The sequence below is a fragment of the Electrophorus electricus genome, chromosome 24, assembly GCF_013358815.1.
Source record: "Electrophorus electricus isolate fEleEle1 chromosome 24, fEleEle1.pri, whole genome shotgun sequence".
NCBI lineage: Eukaryota > Metazoa > Chordata > Actinopteri > Gymnotiformes > Gymnotidae > Electrophorus > Electrophorus electricus.
In genome coordinates this window covers 1,244,200-1,267,540 of record NC_049558.1, presented here as the reverse complement: position 1 = coordinate 1,267,540, position 23,341 = coordinate 1,244,200, and the positions used below count along the sequence as shown (strand labels likewise).

The window sequence follows — 23,341 nt, the reverse complement described above, 5'->3', positions numbered from 1 at the left end:
ATACGCCTGTTAACACACACTATGACCGCAATTTAAAAGTAAGATTATAGTGTGTGTGTGTATGTGTGTACCCGGTTCTCTTTGTGGTACTGGCTGTGCACACTACGTCTGCGTCGCTCTGATCTATAGATGTTCATCTCCTCCTCTCCTCTTGCTGTCCTCCAAATCTCTTGTTTACTGCACATGCAGACACACACTGTCATTCAGTTATCCCTCAGTCATTCAGTTATCCCACTGTCATTCAGTTATCCCACTGTCATTCAGTAATCCCACTGTCATTCAGTTATCCCTCAGTCATTCAGTAATCCCTCAGTCATTCAGTAATCCCTCAGTCATTCAGTTATCCCACTGTCATTCAGTTATCCCACTGTCATTCAGTTATCCCTCAGTCATTCAGTAATCCCTCAGTCATTCAGTAATCCCACTGTCATTCAGTAATCCCTCAATCATTCAGTAATCCCTCAATCATTCAGTAATCCCTCAGTCATTCAGTTATCCCTCAGTCATTCAGTTATCCCTCAGTCATTCAGTAATCCCTCAGTCATTCAATTATTGCTCAGTCATTCAGTCATTCCTCTTCCTGAGGAAACTCTGCCAGTTCAAACTGATCCAACACATCAGCACCTACAGGCCCTTAGACAGGTGTGTTAGCTGAGGTCCCCAGAGGTGTGGTAGACAGGGGTCTTCGGTGGTGGGGGGTCACACATCACACTAACACACATGGCGAGTACAGATGTGTGGGACACGCTGGGGACATCTGGACGCTGGTAAGAATGTAACACTGGCCTGCACTAATTCTGTTCAGGGAACATCAACCCAAGACCCACTACAAGCCCAAAGACAATGATATGTTTTGCTATGTTTTTAAGATTGTGGAATCTCCAGTGCACACACCCTCCCTTATTATGCCGTGTGCGCTCGCCCGTCACTCAGCATGAAGTGCACACCCCTCCGCGTCGCAGGCAGAGGAGGGGTGTGCCCGCAGCGCAGACTGACACCCCGAGGTAGAGTTATGCATTTGGAGACTTGGGGAAGTCCTTTGTATGGTAGAACCAGCATTCTAGTAAATGGCTGTTTCCAAAATCTGTGCAGTGGTCCTGTGCGTATTCAAAGGGCACGTGATTCCCTGGAGTCAGTGAAGTCTCTCTGAGAAAGAGGACAGAAAAACAAGGCCTGCTGTCGGCCAGACAAGCCAGGCGGGGCTGTTCACCTGCCAGGGCAGCTTTGCCAACATGTCCTGCTCTTCTACTGCCTCAAGCAGCTTAATGTGCAATGAAGGCCAATCGGATCTGCCAGGCCCTTAGCAGCACTTCAAAAGTACATCAGCCTCAGTATCCAGAAAATAAAAAATAAATATCTATTGATTTGGAGTTTAGAGAAAATAAAAGGATGGCAAAATAAGACTGCAGCATGATGCCGTTTGAGCCTGATGTCTCGGTAGAACTTCTGTTTTTTTTTTTTTTACCAACGGCCTTCAACAGTTCCTGTGGCTTCACTCTGAGCAATCAAAAGCACCAGTGACCCCTTCACGAAATTCTTACTGCTTTGCACATGCGTGCATGTGTATGTGTATGTGTGTGTGTGTGTGTGGGTGGAAGTGGATGTGTATGTGTATATGTATGTGTATGTGTGTGTGTGTGTGTGTGGATGTGTGTGTGCGTGGGTCGGTGGGTGAGTGTGTGCGTTGGGTGGGTGTGTGTGTGTGTGTGCGCGTGCGTGTAACCTGGCCGTTCCCGGTGAGAGCTCAGGCACCAGTACCCATCTGTGTGTGTGTGTGTGTGTGTGTGTGTGTGTGTGTGTGTGCGCGCGCACGTTACCTGGCCGTTCCCGGGGAGAGCTCGGGCACCAGTACCCATCTGTGTGTGTGTGTGTGTGTGTGTGTGTGTGTGTGTGTGTGTGTGTGTGTGTGTGTGTGTGCGCACGCACGTTACCTGGCCGTTCCCGGGGAGAGCTCGGGCACCAGTACCCATCTGTGTGTGTGTGTGTGTGTGTGTGTGTGTGTGTGTGTGTGTGTGTGTGTGTGTGTGTGTGTGTGTGTGTCTGTGTGTGTCTGTGTGTGTGTGAGTGTGTGTGTGTGTGTGTGTGTCTGTGTGTGTGTGTGTGTGTGTGTGTGTGTGTGTGTGTGTGTGTGTGTGTGTGTGTGAGTGTGTGTGTGTGAGTGTGTGTGTGTGTGTGTGTGTCTGTGTGTGTGTGTGTGTGTGTGTGTGTGTGTGTGTGTGTGTGTGAGTGTGTGTGTGTGAGTGTGTGTGTGTGTGTGTGTGTGTGTGTGTGTGTGTGTGTGTGTGTGTGTGTGTGTGTGTGTGTGCGCACGTTACCTGGCTGTTCCCGGGGAGAGCTCGGGCACCAGTACCCGTCGGCTCCATGCCACCAGATCTGTCTCGGTGGCCATCTCACTGCGGGGGGCATTACTGTGCATCTGTCTCACACCCTCAATCTGACCGCTGCGTCTCAGACCCACGTTAGGAGGAGAAGAGACCTCTGTGGGGGAACTTACAGACCCTGCGCACACGCACACACACACCCCATCATCATCATCATCATAGAGCAATGTAGGTATTAACTGTAAATCGTCATGGCGATGTTGATGGGCATGCCCACCTCGGCTGGCTCTGGAGTCCGAGCCCAGTCTCTGGTCCTGTTCCTGCTGCAGTCTCTGGATCATACTGTCCAGAGGACTGGAACCTTCTGCTGCCTGTTGACTCAACACCTGATTCAAGCCTGACACACACACACACACACACACACACACACACACACACACACACACACACACACACACACACACACACACACACAGACAACACGAGAGTGAGGTAATAAACAGCATTCATAATTCTGTTGATGCTGCAGGGTGCATGTATGCATATGTTATGCATATGTGTGTATCCATGTCCACATTACACTGTGTGCGTGTGCATACATAAATGTGTGAGCATATGTGTGTGTGTGTATGAGTGTCCATATTGTAGTCTGTAGGTATTTATGTTTGTATGTGCGTGTGTGTGTGTGTGTGTGTGTGTGTGTGTGTGTGTGTGTTCATTACCTGATGACGTCAGGCCCATCTGTGGGATGAGCTGCTCTTCTCTGCAGTTCTCGCGACCGGGCACCAGGCGCTGGTAGCGCGGAGGGTGGGGGTTCCCGTCCACATCCACCAGGAAGGGTGGGGGCATGAGATGGGGCGCCTGCTGCGTCTGCTCATCCAACACATAGTTGTGGGCATCGCGGATCAGCGGTCGGTAATCCGTGTGGAAGAACATCTGGTCCGCTATCTGAAACACACCCCAGTACACATACCCCCATGATGTAACAGCCTTTCAGAGCCTACAGTGTGTGTGTGTGTGTGTGTGTGTGTGTGTGTGTGAGAGAGAGAGTCCACCGGAGAGTAAGGACTCTTAGCCCTGGGAACTCCACTTCCCAGGGTCCACTAGGCTAATCAGTGCTGAACGTGCTCACGCTCCAATCAGCCCTCATGGTGCTATGTAGTTACGTCCACACCAGAGTATATGAGCAGTGTGGCGTGAGAGAGGAGTCAGAGCAGGGCGGGGCAGAGTCAGAGCAGGGCGGGGCGGAGTCAGAGCAGGGCGGGGCGGAGTCAGAGTGAGAGTAAAGGTGAGAGCAACCACACATTTTACAAGCTTGGGGTTCTCTAGTTACTTTCATAGTACCTATGAAAATGATCAAATATACAGCTGCCTAATTAAAACTGGTGAACACAAGTAAACACAGGTACGCTGAGGTCATCACTACCACAATGAATGTTTTAGAGACACATTTCTCAAAAACATGACCTAGTTTTCCCTGACGTGTCCCTGCACGATGCACAGTAGGATAAACAATACTGTTGTTTTCTAGTTAAAAGAATTTTACATGAAAATCTTTGCAGCCTGCAACTGATTTTCCTTCAGTTCAGTGAAACATGACTCCTTTCTTTAAAGTGTTGTGTTTTTCTCATTTTGTTAAGAACTAAGCCAGGAACATTTTTAATACACTGCTCATATTTTTAATGCATATAAAATCAGCAGCATTTTCTCTGGCTTGTGTGGGGAGCGAGGACTGGGAAACAGCGTTACCAGAGCGGAGGCACCACAGAGCGCTGTAAGCAAACAGCGAGAAGCCAGAATAAGAAAAACCAGAGTGGAGCTGGAGCGGAATAATTACAGAATGCACTCAGAGAAGGACAGAATTTTCTGCTGCTCCACCCTGTTCACATACTCCAGCCCAAGTTAAAAGAAGCCCAGTGTCATACCTTTGGAGATGCGTTACAGTATGACACTATAAAGAGTCATACCTTTGCAGATGTATTACAGAATGACACTGTGATGGTCATACCTCTGGAGATGGGTTATAGTATGACACTGTGATGGGTTATACCTCTGGTGATGTGTTACAGTATGACGCTGCGATTAGTCATATCTCTGGAGATGTGTTACAGTATGACACTGTGATGGGTCATACCTCTGGAGATGTGTTACAGTATGACACTGTGATGGGTCATACCTCTGGAGATGTGTTACAGTATGACACTGTGATGGGTCATACCTCTGGAGATGTGTTACAGTATGACACTGCGATGATGCCTTCCCAGCCTTTTGCTTATGTTGTGCTTTTCATTTGTATGTTTTAATCTTGTGTCACGCCCCACACAGGTGACGTGTGTTGAGTCTCATTGGCTGTCATCTGTGTGTCAGTATGTGGCACTTTATAAGATCTTCCTGTTAGTGTGACTGTTCTGCCATCACTGATGTTATGTTGGCTCGTTTTCATTTAACCCTTCACTTGGAGACTAATGTTTGCTTCCTTCCTTTTTACCGCTTTGTCCTCTTCCGTGACAGATATGTTTATCAACCTGTGAGGTCTGTCAAGGGGTTGCAGGATTTTTAGATTAAACACTCAACACTCACCTTAAAATATTTAAGCAGCAGTGATTTAAGCAGCAGCAGTTCAAGCAAAAGGTGAATCTTAAGCAATTCATTAATTTCCCACTAGAAGGTGCCAGAATGTCTTCTTCGAGAGCAGGAATATTTGATCCTCACCGCCGTAAACAGAGGGGAACAGAGTGGTGTGCTGGATCACAAAGGTTGAACACTCCTGTGTTGGAGTGTGAAAGAATACAAGATCTCAGAAGAAAGTGGGCAGTCATTAACTTCAGTTGTTTGTTGGAAAACTTTGCCCTCAGTTTGTGTGCAACGTTCTCGGCATTACGGTCTTGTGTTAGAGCAGCCCGTTTTGGCATCTCCTTTCTTTGTTTTTTCCAGAGTTAATTAGAGGTGTGTTGTATCCTTTCTAACGCCATTAAATTCCCTCACCTGCTGGCTCCCCACTGAGTGTTCGGCGCCTGGACTCCCCCTCACCTCACCTTCGTCACTCCTGTGGCCCCTGGCACACCTTTTCCTGCCGGCCGAGCTGTACGAACCCAAGCGACCGCAGCATGGTTCTCCGCTGGAGGTTGGGTGTGACCCCTGGGCCTGTGATTGTGCCAACGGTGTCCTCCCAGACACAGCGCCACATTCTCTTAAGTCAACTGCGGTTGAAGCGCTACAGCAAGCATCCATCTTAACCAGCACCTACAACTTCGCATAAGGCAGGATGAATCCCCTCCGGGCATTGTGGGTATGGCTTCTGGGCTCACGAACGCCGCCCTGCAGTCTTGCAGTGTGAGTTATCCTCCGTTGGTGTCTCATGCATCAATGGTGTCCTTCTTGGGCTTTATAGTGTCCAAGGACACTGTCCGCACGGACCCAGTCCCGCCTCTCTCTAACGGCTCCGGCACTTCCTGTGCTTTGCCATCTTCTTCCAGCATTTTGTGCACCACTTCACTTCCTTGTTGTCACCCTTCACTGCCCGCACTCGGTTTGTTCTGTACTCGGGCTCACCATCCCTGTCCTGTTACAGCGTTTGTTTGCGCGTTCGTGTACGTTCGTGCACGCTCGTGCACGTGCTCTGGGCTACCCGATGAGGGAACAATGATTCTTTGAGACCAGGACATGATGTGGGAAATGTGATACACATGACATGGCACCGTGTTAATTCCATATTTACATGTTACATCAGCTCAGACAGATAAAGCCCAATACAGACAGATATGAGAGAAAGAGAGTGATGATGAGAGAGAAGGAGAGCGAGAGCCCGACAGGAAAGCAGGCAGACAGGACCGCCATGAGGGGGCGTTTCCGAGGATCCCACCACCTTGTCATATCTGCTGCTGGACCCGAAGCCGAAGATGAGCAGGTGGCCGTGCGAGTCGGTGCAGGCGAAGTGCTGGCCGTCGGGAGAACACTTGCAGTCGAAGAGCGCCCCGTGTCCCTGGCCCTCTATCTGCAGCACACACATACATCACACGCCAGATAAAGAGAAGACTTTTATGAGACACATTTTACAAGCGGTAAATTAGAAGACAAAGGGTTGTGCTAATGGGCAACTAATCATGCACAGAGCTGTCAGCATTATATTGGGGACGGGCAGAGAGAAAGATAACGGACAACAGTTTCTGTGTTCAATAAAGCAGTTAAAGGAAACAGATGTAAACATGTTAAAAAAAAAGAAATGTAGCAAAAAAGTGAAAATATGGCGAGTTTGAAGACGACGAGGGAACAAAGAGAAGAAACGAAGCAGTCAAAGGTCTGGAACTCCACAACACCACCCTGTGCAATCACAGAGGATCAGGGCTTGGTGTACCCAGGGGTGTGTGCTCACCAAGCTCAAGTACCAGCAGAGTGTGTGTGTGCGTTGTTTACACGGTTGAAGTAGGAGGGTATTTTATGTGTTGTTTACCACGTTGAACTATGACTTTTGTGTGTGTACGATGTTTATCATGTTGAACTAGGACCATGTTTCATGTGCATGTGTGTTACTTACCATGTTAAACTATGAGTGTATTGTGTGTGTGCGCGCGCACTTTTTACCATGTTGAAGTAGGAGCGTATTTTGACTCCACGTGTTAAGTCCCACACTATGGCATTGCCATCATGGCCAGCAGAGAAGAGCACCCTGGGATCAAACGGGTGTGGCTCCAACACAAACACTTCATCCTCATGACCCTGAGAACAGACCAATCAGACAGGGCGCTTTGACACATCTACTTCTATATGGAAGAGTACGGCTGCGCTTTCATGCAAAAGAAAATGACCGACGGGAAACCCCCCCTACTTCATACACTTCGCATAGTTGTGTTTTCACTCACATAATGCCTTGCTAGTTCTGTTATAACTCCTCAAACATGGCAATACCACTGGTTTAGGGGTGAAATGCGTGAGCTTGTTAAAACACATCTGAAGTAAATTCTAGATCCAATACAGGGGTAACACTCAGCAATTTCATCATAAATCATCCATCCTCTGTTATATGGCTTGAACAAAACACTACACTACTGTACTGTACTGGCACGCAACACCTGTGTGATACCAGACACGTGATTTATCATCATCTAACGGGCGTCAGAACTGGGATGCCTGATTGATTATCCAAATCCATAAATATACTAATCTTATACTAATGTCACAGAGTAATTTGATTATACATATAATTACAGTTAATTACCTTCCACAACAGAAGGTTCCTATTTTAAAAAATGACTAGAAGTAAAATTTAGATAACAAAATTGAAGCGAGAGAGGGAGGGAGAGAGGGAGGGAGTGATGAAGCAACACTCTTACCATTAAGGTGTGGATGAGGCTGCCCGTATACGAGTTCCACACCTTGAGGGTCAGGTTGTTGGCCGCCGTTATCACCATGTTGTCATGGTAATCCCAGGCCACCATGGTGACTTTCAGCTTGGTCACTTTGTCCTCCAGGGGGGGAGGGTTGTATTTGCTAAATGAGTGAAAAAAGGGGAGGGGTGTGGAATAGAAAAAGGGGGCGGAGAATTAAAACACATTTAAATAAAAGGCTGCACCCACACCCACAACCACACCCACACCCACACACTACTCACACACACACACCCACAAACTAGTATACACCCACACACTACACACACACACACACACACAAACTAGTGTACACCCACACACTACTCACATAGACACACACACACACTAGCATACACCCACACACTACTCACACACACACACACACACACACAAGCATACACCCACACACTATTCACACACACACACACACACACAAACACACACTAGTATACAGGCTCACACACACACAAACAAGTATACAGGCGCACGCACACACACACAAACGAACTAACATACAGGCCCATGCATGCGCGCGCGCGCGCACACACACACACAAACTAGAACACACACACACACACACAAACAAGTATACAGGCACACACACACACAAACTAGTATACAGACACACACACACAAACTAGTATACAGACACACACACACACAAACTAGCATACAGGCTCACACAAATGAACTAGTATACAGACATACACACACAGACTAGCATAGAGGCACACACACAAACACACACACACACAAACTAGTATACAGGTGATCGCACACACACACACACACACACACACACACACACAAACTAGTATACAGGTGAGCGTGCGCACACACACACACACACACACACACACACACACACACAAACTAGTATACAGAGATATACACAGACAAACTAGTATACAGGCTTGCGCGCACAGATACACAAACTATTATACAGGCACACACAAACTATTACACACACACACACACACACACACACACACACACACACACACACAAACACAAACTATTATACAGACACACACAGACAAACACAAACTATTATACAGGCACACACACACAAACTAGTATATAGACACACACACACACACACACACACAAACTAGTATACAGACACACACACACAAACTAGTATACAGACACACACACACAAACTAGTATACAGACACACACACAAACTAGCATACAGGCTCACACAAATGAACTAGTATACAGACATACACACACAGACTAGCATGGAGGCACACACACAAACACACACACACACAAACTAGTATACAGTTGATCGCACACACACACACACACACACACACACACAAACTAGTATACAGGTGAGCGTGCGCACACACACACACACACACACACACACACACACACACAAACTAGTATACAGAGATATACACAGACAAACTAGTATACAGGCACACACACAAACTATTACACACACACACACACACACAAACACAAACTATTATACAGACACACACACAGACAAACACAAACTATTATACAGACACACACACAGACAAACACAAACTATTATACAGGCACACACACACAAACTAGTATATAGACACACACACACAAACTAGTATATAGACACACACACAAACTAGTATATAGACACACACACAAACTAGTATATACACACACACACACACACACACACACACACACACACACACAAACTAGTATATAGACACACAGATACAAACTAGTATACAGGCACACACACACACACACACACACACACACACACACACACACAAACTAGTATACAGGTTCACACACAAATGAACTAGTATACAGACATACACACACAAACTAGCATAGAGGCACACACACACACACACACACACACACACACACGTACACACAAACTAGTATACAGGTGAGCGCACGCACACACACACACTTACATTTACGGCATTTAGCAGACTAGTATACAGAGTATATAAACTCGTATATAAACACACACACACACACACACACACACACACACACACAAACTAGTATATAGACACACACACCTTTAACTTTGCCCCATTAAAATATTAAGATAAGGATTAAGATTAAGGTGTTTAACGTTTTAACGGAGCTGCTTTACAAGCTGAGCACTCTGAGCACTCTGAGTACTCTGAGTACTCTAAATGCTCTAAATGTCACATATGGCCCAGGTATGCTCCTGGACCAAACAAATACAAATACTCCTTACTAAGGATATACAGTACACTGTCGCACTGGGATGTATATAACACACACACACACACACACACACACACACACACACACACACACACAGACGTAGAGTAACAGCAATGGCTTAATACGAGGTGATGTTACACGATAACAAGGTAATAACACATGTGTGTGTGTGTGTATGTGTGTGTTACCCTGGTAGTTTGGTTGCCATGTCCAGTAAGATGCTTCTCCAGTCCTGCTGTTGTAGCTGCCATACTCGTGCTGTCCCATCTCTGCTTCCACTCACAAACCTGTAAACACACACACACACACACGCACACGCACACGCACGCACGCACACGCACGCACACGCGCACACACATACATGCACACATATACACGCACACATACACACGCACACATACACACACACACATACACACACACACGCGCACACACACGCACGCACGCGCACACACGCACGCACGCGCACACACGCACGCACACACACACACACATACACACACACATACACATACACACACACACATACACATACACACACGCGCACGCACACGCGCACACACACATACACACATACACACGCACATACACACGCACATACACACGCACACATACACACACACATACACACACACGCACACACACATACACACGCACGCACGCACACACACACATACACACACACACACACACATACACACACACACACACACATACACACACACACACACACACACACACACACACACACACACACACACACACATACACACACACATACACACACACATACACACACACATACACACACACACACACACACACACACACACACACACACACACACACACACACAGCAGAACTTGCAATCAGTGGAATAACACTGCGTAGAAGGCCGCCCGCAGAGCAGTGATGCGCATGTAAGGGGCGCTGAACATTGCCGGCGCATGGCACACATGGCTTTCCATACACAGCACAGCTGCATGTGATGTCTTGTTCTTTCTGTGGGAGCCTTATAATCTGAATAGCCGTTTCTTTCAATATACACCTGTTCTGCAGGGGTGTGGGTTTATTTATTGATTTTTAGGGCTTTTCCAACATATTGTAATGAAGGACTGAGTTGAAAGTCTATTTTGATTTTAATTTTTTCTCCAAGCTTTCCTTTGGTTGTTTTGTACTAAGGACTTTCTCCTCAAACGCATTTCCACTGCATACGTCCCTCTGTTTCTCATACTCCTGTGTGCTGTTAAATTCTCTCTCTCCCTCCCTCCCTCCCTCTCTCTCCCTCCCTCTCCCTCTCTCTCTCCCCCTCCCTCTCTCTCTCTCTCTCTCTCTCTCCCTCCCTCCCTCTCTCTCTCTCCCCCTCCCTCTCTCTCTCTCTCTCTCTCTCCCTCCCTCCCTCTCTCTCTCTCTCCCTCCCTCCCTCTCTCTCTCCCTCTCTCTCTCTCCCCCTCCCTCCCTCTCTCTCTCCCTCTCTCTCCCCCTCCCTCTCTCTCTCTCTCTCTCTCTCTCCCCCTCCCTCTCTCTCTCTCTCTCTCCCTCTCTCTCCCCCTCCCTCTCTCTCTCCCTCTCTCTCCCCCTCCCTCTCTCCCTCTCTCTCCCCCTCCCTCCCCCTCTCTCTCTCTCTCCCCCTCCCTCTCTCCCTCTCTCTCCCTCTCCCTCCCTCCCTCTCTCTCCCTCTCTCTCTCGCTCTCTCTCTCTCTCCCTCCCTCCCCCTCTCCCCATGGACCCAGCAGCACTCTCTCGCCTCCTGAAACCCCGGGCGACTGGGCGACAGGCAGGTGCCCCCCAGAGGGCAAGACGGGGCACCTGGATTTGGGCCTTGCTGCCATTACTTACACTGCATCTGTTGCTGCAATAGAAGCTCGACATTCCCATGCTCCTCCTGAGCTTGACACGTAAGCATGTGCGACGTGTGCATGTTTGCGTACGTCTGTGCATTTGTGTGTAAAGTCTGGTTTTGTATGTGTGGATGTAGCGACTGGTGGTTTGGGCTTTTTCTTTCTTTGTTTTGCTGACAACATCCACTCAATAATACCCGCAGGTTTCAATAATGCAGCTGAAAATCCTTTAAATGCACGCACATGCGCACGGACATTAGTGGCAGCCTCTCACCTGTCTCCTTCATGCGAGAACTGGATGCTGTCAACTTTATCCTGTAGAAATTGCCAAAGAAACCAAAACACAAATGGAACACTCAGTGAAATGGTCAGTAAGACATATTTAAATTAGTTAATTTCAGCTCAGACAAACACACTACACACTCTCTCTCTCTCACACACACACACACACACACACACACACAAATTCATGCACACACTCACAGTGTGGGACTCCAGCTCAGCTATCTTCTCTGGCTGTCCTCCGCCAAAGTAATAAACTCTGATAATGTGATCAGTGCTGCCTGTGGCCAGGAACATCCCACCTGAAACACAGTAACACAAATATAAATCGTAGGCCATAAACTGTAGGCCACGCCCACGAACCCACCAGTGCATGTACAACACCACGTTGATATACATAAACCTTTGTAGGCGAGACTACATCTGGCAGGAGGCCATAATCCAAATTTAGACTTCTTAAAAATTCACGTGTAAATATGGAAGTGAAAACATGAGGTCTTCCCTTAAATGTAACTAAAGTCTAATTATGATTATACAAAAAAAAATTGAACAGGGTTCAAAGTGACTTTCTTATTTCGAGCACAATCTAATTAATGCTTCATTGGACTGGTACTAAAAGCCAGTTAAATGTTAAAATCCGGATGCACGTTTAAGGAATTATCAAACAACACTGATGGCACGGTTATTATTACCAGCCCCAGAATACACTATGTTTAATGGTTAATAATAATAAATGGTTGCATTGAATTATATGTACCTTGAAGTCTATTTGTATTACAAGTATTTCTGATTGATGCATGAATGACTGATGCATGTGTGTTTCTCTGCGTGTGTTTCTGTTCCATTTTTATGTAGTATTGCTTTCATAACCCCCCCCCACACACACACACACAAAGCACTGTAGCCACACGTTCAGGAGGTGGAGCCAAGACCATTACACACTATCAGGTTTCTCTGGGAAGTTTCCAGCTCATAAACACCTACAGGGCAGTAAGCTCTCTACTGGAGCAAGTCACAAGATTGGCCGTTTCATTTTTATCACTGAAACAGCTGGGAGCAGCGGAATGATATCACTGGCTACATGTAAATGAGGAAAGGGTGGGGCAGAGGAAGTGGGTGTGGCTTACCAGCACTGAAAGATGAGCACATCATCTGCACACCTGGTCTAGGCCGCTCTGTGAATTTGCTGGGTCGTGGACTTCAGTGATGCATAAGTACACACACACACACACACACACACACACACGTTACATGATATTACAATGAAAAACTAAAGTATACACTCTGTCATAACAATGTAACTGAGCAGTTTGGGACTTTTACAAAAGTGGGCTTCTATTAAAGGACTTCTTATGTACTCATTAAGAACAGTTTGTAAAAGCAGTGATGTGTTTACTGTGATGCGTGTAAGGAGCAAAGCTCACGCACCCGAATTTGAGCGTGCGAGAATCCCACTGCCAAAAGCAGATGGTTCCATCGGCACCAGTGGAGGACAGGAACCTCTTACTGCCACAGCAGAGAGGAGAGAACTACAACCACCCACACACACACACACACACACACACACACACACACACACACATACACACACACACCCACACACACCCAACACACATACACACACACACATACACACACACATACACACCCACACATACATACATACACACACATACACACCCAAACACACACACACCCACACATACATACACACCCACACACACACCCACACCCACACACCCACACACACACCCACACATACACACACACACCCAACACACACCCAACACACATACACACACACACACCCAACACACATACACACACACACATACACACCCACACATACATACATACACACACATACACACACACACCCAAACACACACACACCCACACATACATACACACACACATACACACACACACACACACACCCACACACACCCACACATACACACACACACCCACACATACATACATACACACACACCCACACATACATACATACACACACACACATACATACACACACATACACCCCCCCCACACACACACCCCCCCACACAAACACCAAAGAAATAATGCACTCAATATACATAAATGTATTTGTGCACGTGTGTGTGTGTGTGTGTGTGTGTGTGTGTGTGTGTATACGACACCTGCAGAGAGGTAATAGACGCAGCGTGGCCCTCCAGCACGGCGAGGGGTGCACAGGTCTGCAGGCACCACACCCTGATCATCTTATCACAGCTGCCGGCAGCCAGCAACGTGTTCTCATAGCTCACCGCCATGTCTGAGATCTCGGCCGCGTGGCCCCGCAGGGTGGCCAGCAGTCGCCCGTCGTCTGTGGCCCACATCTTCACCAGACAGTCGTCCGAACCCTGCCAACGCACCGTCTTCTCTTCAGAACACATGCTGGCTTTGTACTGTTCTTCTGATTTCTGATAATAAACACTTAAAGCGATGTTCACTCTGTGACCATGCTGTTGACAAAAGAATCGATAACTTTGCAAAGAAATGATTGCTTGTGATTGTTACGGAAACGTGAAGTTAAATCATCTTTGTGCTTTCAGCTGTTTACTCTTCACACTTGCTCTGTCTCTACGTTAACAGACACACAAAAGAAAAAAAGAAACCTTCTCACACCAGTGAGTGAACAGCATTAACAAACAGGTAACGGTAAAACAAATTCTGTCCCCTCCCAAGATGAGCACAGTTAAACTTGTCGAAATAAAGTGGAGGTTAATCCAGTTCTCAGATTTGGACTGAGATAACCAGCTTGGACTGACTGACAGAGAGGGGGACCCACATCTATGACATTCCACCCCAGGGTAACAAGTCAGCAGTTTAAGGAAGCAATACCAATTTACAATTTACACATCTTTTCATTTGAAGAGTGAAATTATGAAGGATTTAACAGCAAAGCTGTTTAAAATGCAAGACACATTAAAAATAAATAGTAATTATCATTAAATGAGCTAACTCTCGCCCCGATGTAATACACACATAAAATGAAACTCTAGAGAGCTGAAGTCTTACACTACGTTGTAATACTGACACACTACTGAAGCCACCTCACAAGCTTCTGAACATCGGTCATAAAGCAGATAACAGCAACCTTTTTCTTTTTAGACAACTTACTACATTTGTTTATATTTACATTTAGAGCACTTGGTACCCTTACAAAAATAAGCATCATTTTGATGAAACAAAAACAAATTTAATTTTTGTATTGGCCTAGCATCAATTAATTTATTAATAAGAATAAATGACTTGATATAAAATTTTGATAATGAACTTTATTCTTGTTTTAACTGAACTAAGCTTTCTCACCCATGGAAAATACAAAATGGCAAAGTGTCGCTGCTCATCACCATTACAGCTGTGCTGTCTTTCCTTTACCAGTGAACTTCAAAAGACAAGATCTATGCACCACTCAACTGCATTCAGGATTCACCTTTAAAACCCGCCGAACTACCGCCGGCCAAACCTGAAGCCAAACCGAACTGGGCTGCTGGTCCCCTCACTAATGTCTTCCAGTTTTACACCACTGGACCGCACGGGGCTGAAAAATGCTCAGCTCCTGACAGAGTTGCGAAACCGCATGCAGCGGCTGGGGAACCAGCGAGCGCTGCAGCGGTTCACGGAGCGTGGCACTTAAGACCGGCGCATTCCTGAAGGTCCGAGGCAGGCGCACACAGAACGCAGATCACACAGCGGCCAAGAGCTCAGGAATATGAAGGAGAAGATGAGGATTCTATTCTTGGCTCTCCGCCAGAGCCACAAACGCAGCACATCCAGTGCCATGCACACAGACAGGCACCCCACCACCCCCAGCCGCGAGGAGAGGGAGAGAGTGGAGGCAGTAATCGGTGCTGTTCGGCCATTTTTGGAGATTAAAAAAAAAAAACTATTCCAGAGTAAAATGGAACCCAAGAGTGTCTGATGAAGCAGAAACACACCATAGCAAGATCACTCAGGACAGAGATAAACATCGCACCCACAACACTAAGGAACACACCACACAGCTAAGTCAAAGGTTATGATACAAAAATCCCACAGTCTTCTACACACACACACACACACACACACACACACACACACACACAGAGCCATAAAGGAATGCACAGACTAACATGCCCTCTGCAAAGCTCCTGAATAACTAGGGGTTCAAATGCATTCTGCGCAGATCCACAAATTAAGTCCAGTTAATGTGTTACATCACACAAATTACCACAATGCAAATATCAAAGTGAAGCCTCTGTGGCTATTTAATGGTTAACCTCTTTGTCTGCAGAAAGTAACTGCCTCTACTGATAAGATAGTGATATTAACATGCATGTCTGGAAAAACGACTTCTTGTCCACAGTGTGACAATCAAAAAGTGGTTTGAGTAATCCAAGTTAATAAGACAAAGGCTAAATAAAAGTAAAGCAAGACGCATGAAAACCCCCCACAGTCATTTAACCACACATACATTCAGTGACTTAAATGACCAACTCGGTTATTAAAACTGAAAGGCCTCCTCTCCATTCCACAGGTCTTCCTGAGAGTGTTGTGTAAAGTCAGTCAAAGCATGTAAGAGTCAAAAGGCAGCAGACCAGCAAAACTGTAGTTGGTTCAGCACGTTAGACCATGGAGTGATATAGAATAGAGTAGTGTACAGGCCCAGGTGTACAGGCCCAGGTGTACAGGCCCAGGTGTACAGGCCCAGGTGTACAGAGAGCTGCCCTGTCCTACTGACCTCCCACACAAAGTGCACTCTGAGCACGGAGAACTACACAGCAGTCATTGCCTTCAAAATCAACCAATTACCTCTTACAACCCTCAAGTTTTTCTAAAACTGTAAAACTGACACTGGACAAATTTGTATTAAGTCCAAATAGCATGATTAAATTCTGATCAAATTCACCTTTTGACATCACATAAATAAACAATTCTAAAAATTATAGAGAAGTGGAAATGCCGGCAACTGATAAGCCTGTCTCAAGGCAAATGGATGCTGAAGTATTAACTATTTCTGGACAGCAAATTCTCTGTTTTTGATTGGCTATCTTTTTCCTGACCTTGATCCAAAAGAAATTCTGTGGTTGGAAAATATGCATGCACACACACGCACGCACACACACACTCAAAGAATTAAGAGTAACCCACAAGAGTAACTTGTGGTAGTTAACTATTTTCTTTCACTAGAAATCCCTCTAAAATTCACTAATTGTTTTTCAAAATTACCTACAAAACAGAAAATTCAGTATAGTGCTGACTACAGTGAAGTTGCTTCATTTCCAATTTTATGTTGCTTAATCTCATTTATTAAATATCAATATCTGTTGTTACATGCACGTGCACACACACACACACACACACACACACACACACACACACACACACACACGCGTGTAAGGCTTACCGTGAAGATGCGGCGACCAGTCCGATCGAAGGCAACGCAGTACACAGACGACAGGTGTCCCAGAATCCTCTTGTGCATCTTCATGTGTGTGTAAACGGCTGTCGGGACCAGCTGACCCAAACGGTATGAACCATTCAGCCTGCGACTGTAAGTTGTCTCCACTATACACACACCCATACACACACACACGGAAACAATGGGTAACTAATAAATACAGTAATAACTAACATTATAAATAACATATGTCTATTACATAGAATTTTACTGCAAATGTCTTATTCACAACTTTCTTAGCCAATGAGAGGTGGCTTACCAATATTGGGCGGGCTTCCATAGATGACTGGTGGCTCGGGCGGCCTGCCACAGTGCAGTGCTGCGAGAGCAGATCCCTTCCATACCACGTGCTTACAACCTGTCAATAAAAAGAACCATCAACAAACGCAGACACAAGAAGTGGGAGACGGTGTACTACACCCTGGTTACCAAGGCTTTACTGCCATGACCCTAAAAGAGGACAGTCACTAAAAAAAACAAAACACTGACACACATTTACTTTGGCCAATATGCTCTAGTAGAATTTATAATTAAAGAAATAAGATAAATAATAAGATTTTAAAATTTTTATCATCATCAGCACTGTCAAATGAAAAACACTGAAGATCACGGATTACACCTACACACTACTGTGTGTGTGTGTGTGTGTGTGTGTGTGTGTGTGTGTGTGTGTGTGTGTACACATATATACTCACTCTTGTTGGTGCGTAGTAAAGACTGGCGCCCGATTCCCAGCAGTGAGTTCACTCCAGGTACACTGGCTGCAACCTCTCTCTCCAGGAGAGGACTCACACGCTCACACACTCGCAACAGGTGATCAGAGGAAATGTGCTTATATAACTTCACCTGCACACACACCCATACATACATGTATGAACAGCCAGGCACACCCAAACAAACTGTTAGATCACAGCACAGGGCGCTCTATAGTCTTATCTGTCTCACTCAGACCCATACAGTAGAATTTTAAAATATACTTCTGAGATTTACACCAAAATCAAACTTAGCTGTGGGTAGTGACTTCTTATAGGAAACAACAATTATAATGCTTTGTTAAACAGGTTTTTAATTAATGCATTTGTAATTATGTAAATACAATTAATGTAATTTATATTTATATATCTACACAAATAGAGATGTGTCTTACAAATATGATCTGCAAATGATTTAGGTCTAGACATTTAGAAAAGCCATCATTCTGAGCTTGTCCACCTGAAAATGATATACAATTGTGTGAATGGCTTTTTTATTTGTACGTTTTTAAACATCCTTTTAATACGGCGATGAATTAAACATGGAGAACGCGCGTGTCTCCAGGCCGCCCACTATCTGCCGGTTCAGCAGAAGCTCCCAACGCCCTGCTAGTAATTAATGCTGCTTTAATTGCATTTAGCATTATCCTATTGGTCGTCATACGCCAGTCGCCTGCGCACACACACACACACACACACACACACACAGTAAGGGTAGAACCGCAGATGCTGATTTGTATCTTAAACTCACTACAGTAGACAGAGGCGGCGAATGTATCTTATAATGTCAATTAATTCATTTTATTCCTGCAATAATCGGTAAATGAACAGATAATTTACGACGCACGTTACCACATACGCGTGATTAAAATTGTGATCACTGCTTTTTGTAACCACAATAGTGTTACGTCCTAAGCTATTTAATTTTTCGTTTTTTCTATCTGACATTATCAATATATTACTCACTGCCAGCTTGACATCTTACTTTTACTAGTGATTAAAAACTGTATTATACCTATTATTATATTCTATTATTATTATTATATTTTATTACTGCTGATATCATCATCATCATCATCATTATTATCATCATCATTACCATCGTCATCATCATCGCCATCGCGTTATTCTATTGTTATTATAGCAATCGCATGTTTCCACGGGTTAATCGCTTTCATATGGATCAATAGCCGTGAGTAAACACATAAGGGAAATAAGTGGATAGCGCCAACACCAGGTGGAGGTTAGGATGATTCTGGACACGACCTGGTGTAGCAAGCTTCAGATCTCCATCCGAGACCGGCCTGAATTACCACAACACGCGCATCCGTAGCACGGACTCGCACGGCACGAGAAACGGCGCAGTGACACGTCGCTTGTAGTGGCGTAGGAACGCGCGTTCAGCCGCGAGCCAACGCTGCAACAAGCACGCGCCGACGCCACGCACGGCTAACCTATTCAGTTTGCAGGAATAGTAGCTATGACACTAATTTCAGCGAGTCCATCCACAGAGGTCGGAAATGCGCCGTGTTTGTGTGCACTACAGCCTACAGACAGACAGTTGGGTCTGGTAGTTACGCAACTGATCTCGTGGGGGGTGGCGGTAACACATGGGCCGGATCAAAGCCCAAACTTTTCAAATAAAGACATTTCAGCATCTTCACTCCAAACCAGAATCAACGTGGACTTCTGAAGTACTGCTCTTAAACGGTGCCCTGGTCCATTTGAAACAGGAATCCTTAAAATTAACTACGTGTTTACTTAATTTTCTAAATATTGATATTAATAAATTAATCAATATTATATCAGTTCTATTTTACCTCCCATTTGTACAATCGTCCTCCCTTCTTAAGCCTCACGTGGTCCAAAAATAATTTTCCACGGCAGAATTCGCGCGACAAAGTGCCCAGAAAATTCCCATAACGCCTTTAACCTCGTCTCGCGCTGTGTTCTCGGTAAACTCCTGATCAAAAGTGCAGTTTGACTCAAATAAAGTGAGGTAAAGCATGTGTAGCTGACTGCGTGCATGGCTGTATTCCACGGAGCAGGGCGCCTCAATCCCGCCCAGCACGCACACACACACACACACACATATACACACACACACACACACACACACACTGGCGCACTCATCCCTCCTCCCACCGCTGTCCTTACAGCACAACATTCATGACGTCTCTTTATTTCTGCTACATTTCCCAACTATTTAAACCCTAGCAAAGTAACTGGCACCAAACTCGCACCTTAAGGTCACTGCAGGTTCGGGGCTTTATGCTTTGACACACTTTTCTCGTTCCGAGGTTGGGTTTTCCCTTTGCATTTACATGGGTTTTTTCCTGATTTAAAAATTGCGGGAAATTCAATTTCTTATTTTGCTCTCTAAAAAAGTTTTTCTCAGTTATAGGGATCCCTTACCAAATGTTCGTAACTCCCAGGGTGTTCTTTCCCAGTCCAATCTATCCTTTTGGGTAGCAGCTGCAATGGAAAATTAGTGTTAACTGGGTTGGGTTACATTCTAGGGGGTCAAAATAGGGATTTTAAAAATTAAATCAGAAATCCGCGATAAATGAACCTCCTAAAGTACAGTGCAGTGAGATGCAACGCAAGTAGCAATGCTGCTTACCTCCTTCTCCTGGACCTCCCGTATCAGGGTCTAAAAACACACAAAAACACGGAATGATGCCACAGTCATATGCAGAGGTGTAGTTAATAACCCCAAATCCCAATATCACCCACCTCCGCCGCGTCTTGACAAGGTCCAGCTTCCAAAAATCGGGCGATTAGGAAGTAGAGCTCTGCGATGGGGGAGAACACAGGAGCTCCATTAGCTGTGGAGCAGGGCGCTGGAGGAGCACAGAGGAACAAACGTCCCCGCGACGCGCCTCTCGCTGCCCGTACTCACCAGACTTCAGCTGCGCGACGTGTTTGCTGTCCCTGGCCATGTTTGCGCTGTCGGGGCTCCGGAGCAGGCGTGCGGCCGCGCGGGGAGAGCAGAGCTGGCTGCCCTATAGTTGTGTTTGTTCAGCACCAGGAAGAGCTGCGCCTCCATTCACCCCGCGCACACGGCCCGGGCTGCCAGCCTTCCGCGCGCCCGCAAATAGTTCCCCTCGTCAACAGCACGGGGACACGACACGACGCCCCGTACAGTCGGGCCAATGCAAGGTACACGTCTCTTTCCACTAAAAATACGGCCCGGCGGAGCTAAAAGATGTGGACGCGTGTTTTCGGTTGCGTTTACGTTGAACGCCCCCTCCCTCCAAAGCGCGCAAGCCCCGTGCGCAGGAATATCAAGCCCAGCGCAGCACGCACTCAGGACGTTTTGGGGAGCTGCGATGGTGCCGTTGAAGGCGAGGGAAGAAGGCATGTTAACAGAAGGGCTGCTTTCACTGCTACATTGCGTTTTTTATTTGTTACATTAGTCGCCTGTTTGGACTGATGCAGGGTTGCCAGATGCAGTTGCGCGTTACTTCCTTGTGTCGACCACGCACTCGAGCTCGAAGCTGACGAATGCTGCCATGTTGTCTTCTAACAATAATGAGCGAGACGATCGAGTACCTTCATATTTCACCGACATTCTCCAACCTTTACTTTCAAACGTTAGCAGTTACGTTTATCTGGCTGGAACGGAGCCGGAGGTCGACTAGGCGTAAAGAAGCCAAGCGCGTGCTGGCGTTTAGGTTCGGTAGTCCTCCATTTCTTCTTCAGATCCGAGCTGACCGTAAAATGGGGGAAGGTAGAAAACAGGGAAATGTAATGAATTAAAGCTCCTGAGTTACAGCAATCCACGGCTAATAGCAACCACAGAAGATGCACACACAAGCTATGCACAAGATAAAGGCAAAAGAAAACACTTTATCAGATATTCTGTTAAGCACGGCCAGAATCAGTGTAAATGAGTAGCACCACATGTAATTCAGGAAAACGTTTATTCAGTGGAGTAATTAGGCAAATGATCTTTTTGGCCCCCAGGTTCAGCACTGGTCACCCACTAAAATAAATAATTTTCTGATTGAGCTAGAAGATTTTTATTTTGTATTCATGGTCATCCAAGATCTTGAATTTATATAGTCTTACCTTGAGCTTTAGTATCTTGGTGTTTAACTGAAAACGTATTTCAAACATTCTGTTTAGCATCAGCAAAGTAAATGCAGCATTATAGGCCAGTATGTATCAAGTTGTGATCTACTGTCTCCATTATTTGTGAAGTGTATGATCCTGAATATACACACTGACTGTTTCTGCTGGCCCAGTAAACTGGAAAAAATGTCCTACTCAGTTAATACCTGTATTTTACTATAAATATCCATTCACAGTTCATACTGCAGTTACACATAGACCAGATACAGGTTATGCTGGGTTTCTAGACTACAAAATGGCAAAAAGGGATTTCTGTGGGATAATTACCTCTGACAGTCTATTTCAGGTCAGGACAAGGTGCTTGTAGCACTAAAGGGAAATGTTTCAAACTTTTACTTCATAACTGCTGTCCACTATTCTGAGACAGTTGTGTAACTGTGATCAGTTTTTAGTTCAGTTATGACTGTTAGCTTGTCTCATTCTTCTGTAAATTTCAGATTTTGCTTATAGGACCTTGCCAAGACAGGTGAGAAACACCATAACATTTAGCAGCCTTTCACATAATTTTAATAATATGTTTGGGGGTGTGGGTGGGTGGTAAGGCTGTACTTAAAGATAAGCTTACTTGTGTACATTAAACAACTAGTGTCTTACCTCAAAAATGTGGGAAAGATCTGCATCACTAATGTATCTTCTGCGTGTCCCATTTCAGTGCTTCATTGGCAAAAGAAACTGTTAAGAAATAAACACTCCCAAAATACACTTAAACATGCACAAGTCAGTGATGAAGGAGAGTTGAGTAGAAAAAGAGCGATTGTTGACTGCACGCTTTGTGCAGTAGCTTTGCTCAACCACTGGAGGTCAGAGTCCCTCAGGTGTCTAAAGTGTAGAGGCCAAGTAAGGGTCAAAGGTTACCAGGCCAAATGACTGGTGGCTTTTGATGTTGCTTTGCTTACTCCTGTATTCCTGATCCTAACACACACACACACAGGACTATGGGACATGCAGTGCATTTCCATTA

General features: G+C 45.7%; 1 protein-coding gene across 2 annotated transcripts in view; it reads right to left on the bottom strand.

Annotated features, from left to right (window-relative positions):
- phip (pleckstrin homology domain interacting protein) overlaps nucleotides 1-22,559 on the bottom strand; it is a 37,715-nt gene extending 15,156 nt beyond the window's left edge. Inside the window, exons 1-20 of one of the 2 annotated variants that reach the window (XM_035522305.1) lie at nucleotides 21,146-22,559; nucleotides 20,980-21,038; nucleotides 20,867-20,896; nucleotides 20,659-20,718; nucleotides 18,187-18,337; nucleotides 17,751-17,849; nucleotides 17,438-17,598; nucleotides 14,187-14,408; nucleotides 13,453-13,553; nucleotides 13,152-13,222; nucleotides 12,226-12,326; nucleotides 12,017-12,057; nucleotides 10,090-10,188; nucleotides 7,652-7,808; nucleotides 6,903-7,037; nucleotides 6,187-6,315; nucleotides 3,044-3,269; nucleotides 2,599-2,718; nucleotides 2,316-2,499; nucleotides 72-177 (exon numbers count right to left, since the gene is read on the bottom strand). In XM_035522305.1, coding sequence (XP_035378198.1) covers nucleotides 72-177; nucleotides 2,316-2,499; nucleotides 2,599-2,718; nucleotides 3,044-3,269; nucleotides 6,187-6,315; nucleotides 6,903-7,037; nucleotides 7,652-7,808; nucleotides 10,090-10,188; nucleotides 12,017-12,057; nucleotides 12,226-12,326; nucleotides 13,152-13,222; nucleotides 13,453-13,553; nucleotides 14,187-14,408; nucleotides 17,438-17,598; nucleotides 17,751-17,849; nucleotides 18,187-18,337; nucleotides 20,659-20,718; nucleotides 20,867-20,896; nucleotides 20,980-21,038; nucleotides 21,146-21,185 — 2,292 coding nt within the window. In that variant the 5' untranslated portion in view covers nucleotides 21,186-22,559. The remainder of the gene's footprint in view (nucleotides 1-71; nucleotides 178-2,315; nucleotides 2,500-2,598; nucleotides 2,719-3,043; nucleotides 3,270-6,186; nucleotides 6,316-6,902; nucleotides 7,038-7,651; nucleotides 7,809-10,089; nucleotides 10,189-12,016; nucleotides 12,058-12,225; nucleotides 12,327-13,151; nucleotides 13,223-13,452; nucleotides 13,554-14,186; nucleotides 14,409-17,437; nucleotides 17,599-17,750; nucleotides 17,850-18,186; nucleotides 18,338-20,658; nucleotides 20,719-20,866; nucleotides 20,897-20,979; nucleotides 21,039-21,145) is intronic. The other variant, XM_035522306.1, reaches the window with a different exon arrangement.
- Between the last annotated feature and the right edge of the window lie 782 nt (nucleotides 22,560-23,341).